This window comes from Octopus bimaculoides, chromosome 11 (assembly GCF_001194135.2).
Source record: "Octopus bimaculoides isolate UCB-OBI-ISO-001 chromosome 11, ASM119413v2, whole genome shotgun sequence".
Classification (NCBI taxonomy): Eukaryota; Metazoa; Mollusca; class Cephalopoda; order Octopoda; family Octopodidae; genus Octopus; species Octopus bimaculoides.
Window position 1 is genome coordinate 21,025,408 of NC_068991.1, and position 4,708 is coordinate 21,030,115.

General features: G+C 34.8%; 1 protein-coding gene across 2 annotated transcripts in view; it reads right to left on the reverse strand.

The window, feature by feature from the left end:
- LOC106869258 (organic anion transporter 3) overlaps window positions 1-2,262 on the reverse strand; it is a 22,960-nt gene extending 20,698 nt beyond the window's left edge. Inside the window, exon 1 of one of the 2 annotated variants that reach the window (XM_052971571.1) lies at window positions 1,928-2,262. In XM_052971571.1, the coding sequence (XP_052827531.1) occupies window positions 1,928-2,066 (139 nt within the window). In that variant the 5' untranslated portion in view covers window positions 2,067-2,262. The remainder of the gene's footprint in view (window positions 1-1,927) is intronic. The other variant, XM_014914928.2, reaches the window with a different exon arrangement.
- Window positions 2,263-4,708: the final 2,446 nt, after the last annotated feature.

Genomic DNA, 4,708 nt, shown 5'->3' on the forward strand with positions numbered 1-4,708 from the left:
TATATATATATATATATATATGTAAAATTAGAAATATTGCATTTCTAAATCTCTCAGAGAGACTTATACAGTAGCAGCACGATAAAGTGATGGTTTGTTGCCAACTTAATGTGGCAGTCCCAGGAAATGGAGGAATGCTACTGCTATTTAGCCCCAGGAAGATCATTTCCAGTTGGCTATGTGACACAAGCGTTCTGTGTCCTTAAGTGTTCAAACAGGGGAGATAAGCACTTCCACTCAGCAAAGCCAGAAAGGAAAGGAAGCAACAATAAATAGTAAGAGAAAGATAGATTTGGCTGAAACACAAAAACCAGAAGCATCAGGAGAGAATAGAGACGGAAAACGGGAAGGAGTACTGAAAGGAAAAAAATGTGAGGATGATGATAGAATATAAAAAGAGCGTAGAAATAGAGAAACGGATCACTAAAATGAGAAATGTAATCAGAGTAAAATTATCGGGGAATGAGGATACCGAAGACAAGGGAGTTTTGCTAGAGAAAGAGAAAGGAGAAAGATTAAAAGAATTATTTGGTGAACGGAGTTGCTGGTTCGATGCGATGAACTACCACCAGTGGTGCCATCTGACGACATAACAGAGTACATAGTAAATGGAAAGTAAATGAAATTCGTAAAACTTAATATAATGTTTAAAAAAAAAAACGTTGTAAAGAAGAACAACGAACTGTTCGTGATGAATAATGTGTTACATAAACAGTTAAATGACACTACCTACGTGTGGGGCGCAGGTAAGACATCGAGTGTTTTTCGAGACCTGGAGCACTTTCTAGTGACGTCTAAAACGGTAGTTCTGTTAGGAGACTTTAACACTGATGTAAAAGATGAGCTATAGTAAATATTCTGTTCCATACCACAGTTTTGCTTGCCAGTTGTTTGACCTCAACAAGTTGAGCATGTCCTTTAGTGGCTGACGATATGTGCATCTCTGATCACGAGCAGAAGTTGTCGGGGTTGGTGGTGGTATCATAGCAATGTGTTCAGAGCAATTCTTAGGGTTTGAATAATTCTCCTTTGGAAACATGGGTGTTTCGTTTATCATCCTTAAACGAACCTTATTCAGGGTCCTTTTTAGCAGGATGGGCTACTCAACCTGGAGAAAATTCTAACTGGGTCCCATTTGCAATCCATGCGCTGTTTATTTTGTTATGAGATCACCATGTCACGCACATTTGTTTGTGGTGCATGCTTTTAGTGCACCTGAATCAGACGGGTAGCCATGATGGGTACATTGGGCTTCGTATATTTGTACCTCAGTGCATCGTTGATGGTACGCGTCGGACTCTCACTCGATAATGATAATAATAATAATAATAATAATAATAATAATAATAATACTTTGTACTATATGCACAAGGCCTGACACTTTGTGGTGGGCGAGCTATTGACTCAGTGCTCAGCTGGTTCCTATTTTATCGACACCGAAATAATAAAAGACAAAGTCGACTTCGGAGGAATTTGACTCAAATATTTCTGACATTAGAACAAAATAATAATAATATTAATTGAGTTTAGGAATCGTTTTTCCTCTCTGTTTGTATTGCACGGAATTTGTTGCTCACACTAAGAGAAAAGCAAGGTTTTTTATTCAATTTTTTGGACGTTTCCGTTCATGTATAGTTTAGCCCATAGATTTATGTATTTAACCAATGTTTTTTTTATTTTCATCCATAACTTTAACTGAAAGAATTTATATGCAACATATTGTATTTAAATTTATTTTTAACTTACTGCTGTACAAAAAGAAACAACCTGGTGTAAATTGCGAGCGTGTACCATGCTTTCGCTAAGTGTATGTATGAATGTGCGTGTGCGAAAGAGAGAGAGAGGGAGAGAGAGAGAGAGGGGGGGGGAGAGAGAGAGAGAAAGAAAAATGAATTAATAAAAATGCATTGTTAATATTCATACATACCAAAGAATATATAGAAAAAGCTGTTGGTTGTTGCTAATAGTTGTGCGGCACAGATCAGAGTGCATTGTGTGGTATGAAAAAATGTAGACTCTCCCAGAGCACGTATAATCCCATCGACATCAACTTCGGAAGATTTCATATTTTTTTTTGTTCTCGGTGGATCTAGATTTTACTGTTTATCAATATATATATATATATATATATATATATATATATATATATATACATGAATATATAACGTTCTTTTGTGTGAGAATATTAGTTTGAATCTGGTAAATTGTTTTAGATTTAAAACCAAACTATATCTATAAACTTCTCATGTACATTAACACTGAATGTATATAAGTCACGTAACTACAGGGATTTAATCAAACGTATGTGTGCAGCAGAATATAAATTAGAAATTAACTGAGAACCAAAATTGTATACTGCATTGAACTAAATTTTATTTTTAAAAATTGCATGACACAAAATTTTAGTTGGTAAATTGTAAGAAATTAACAATTTTGAGCACAATTTATTTCCTGTATTAGTGGAAACAAACAAGAAATAGTCGCTGGTGTCTATTCTACTGGCATTTGAAGACTCTATGGTTATAGTTTAAAAGGACGTAAAATAAGTGCTGCAAGATATTCAGTGCATCATGGATTCGATCCTTCATTACCTTTTAATAAATTGTTTCCGATTTCAGCACAAAGTCAGCCAATTTTGAGGGGAGGAGTTAGTTGATTACGTTGACACCCTCACCCAATATTTCACTGATAGTTCATTTTGTTGGTCTGGAAGTGATGATAAGGAAAAGTTGATCTCCCGGAGATTTGAACTGAGAACAAAAACAACAGGACGAATTACAAGATGTTTTGTTCTAACGATTCTGCTAATCCGCTGCCCTTAAGTAACTTTCAAGTAATAATAATAATAATAATGATAATGATTATAATTATTATTATTATTATTATTATTATTATAATTCTTTCTACTAGTCGATTATATCAACCCTAGTGTTCGACTGCTACTTATTTTATTGACTCCGAAAGAATGAAATGCAAAGTCGACCTTGATGGAATGTGAATTCAGAAGGTAAAGACGGACGAAATGCAGCGAAACACATTTCCCGGTGAACTAAAGATTCTGCCAGCTCGCTGCCCTAACAATAATAATAACGATAATAATAATAATTAAAATAAACTTGGCAATCTACTTCATTTTGGTTAATATTTATAGGACTGAGTTGACTCCTCCAGAAGATATAGAAGCAAAACTAGAAGAGTGATCTTGTTATACTATTTTTGCTTCTATATCTTCTGGAGGAGTTACCTCAGTCCTATAAATAATAATAATAATAATAATAATAATAATAATAATAAATGCCTTGATACCGTACCATGAGCAGAGGTAGTGAGGAAGCATCGTAGCTGTGTATTGAGAAGAATTCTTTGGAACTTGAATAATTCATCACTTTGGAAACTTCATTCATCATCCTTAAACAGCCTTTATTCAGGGAATTTTTGAGTGGGATGTGCTACTTGACCCGAAGAAAATTCTAATTGGGCCACACTTGTAAGGTCATACGCTTGATATAAAATCATAATGTCGCCCACATATGTTATGGTGCCTGTGAAAAATTTAATGTTGAAGTGAAACTGGTAATATTTAAAGAGGTCCTTCAACGGTACTACTTAAATACCGAAATACTACTTAAATACAGGTGTACGTAAATACATAAAAAAGATATTTTAAATGTACGCTGTGTAGACGTGTAATTGCACCCTAGCCCTAACCCTTACTAACCCTAAAATTAATCCTTACCTTCATATTGTTTTGTTTTTTTCAGCACACGATCTCAGATCAAGTCACTTGCTATGCAAGTACATCTCCGAAATCTTTTTTAACTTACTGTGGATAAATGCCAACAATGACCTTCTCAGGCTCTCCAATATTTTATTTTCTAAACGGAAACAATCGGGGGCAGGAAATGAGGTTGCAAAAAATTCATAACTCCTCATATTTTTTTTTATAGCAAATACATGTATTTATGGGGGAAAATATTGAAAAACATGAATACATGCGAGAGTGATAAAGAAACGAGAAGGTTTGTCTTTGAATGTGCTAGAAACAACAGCCAAATCACCCTTAAATCACTCACTTTTCCCTCTGAAATTATTAACAATTTTTTAAATATTTTTTTACCGAAAATACTCAGTCCATGGTTTCGAAGTGCAAAAGAAAATTGGCAAAAATAGGTCCGGAATGAGATGATGAGGGAAGGGGATGTAAAAACATTAGTTTTCAAAACATTCTTATACGAAGATGCCCCGCTAACCCCGTCATTTCGAATGCTGTGGCTTTAAAAAAATAGAAAAAATCCCCCCCAAAATTTCCCCCACAAATGTCTTTATAATCGTAATCTATGCTGTTTCAAAGGAGTTTGTATAAATTTCCATTAAAAGATACCCATCTTCCTGAAGTTTTGAGGGAAAAAATTCAGATCGTGTGAATTTTCCAAATCTCCTCTCTCCACCTCTCGGAAAAATTCTTTTCTATAAATCCCTAAATACTCTGAAGCTACAACATCTAAGCGGTATTTGTAGAAAATTTTGTTAAGAAGTATCCATTTTTCTGGATGTTTTGAGGCCCTTTTATTTATACGATTTGTTTCATTTCATGTTCGTTTTGTTCATTGTTTACAATGTTCTCTCTCCAACACACACGCACACACACACACACACACACACACACACACACACACACACACACACACACACACACACACACACACAC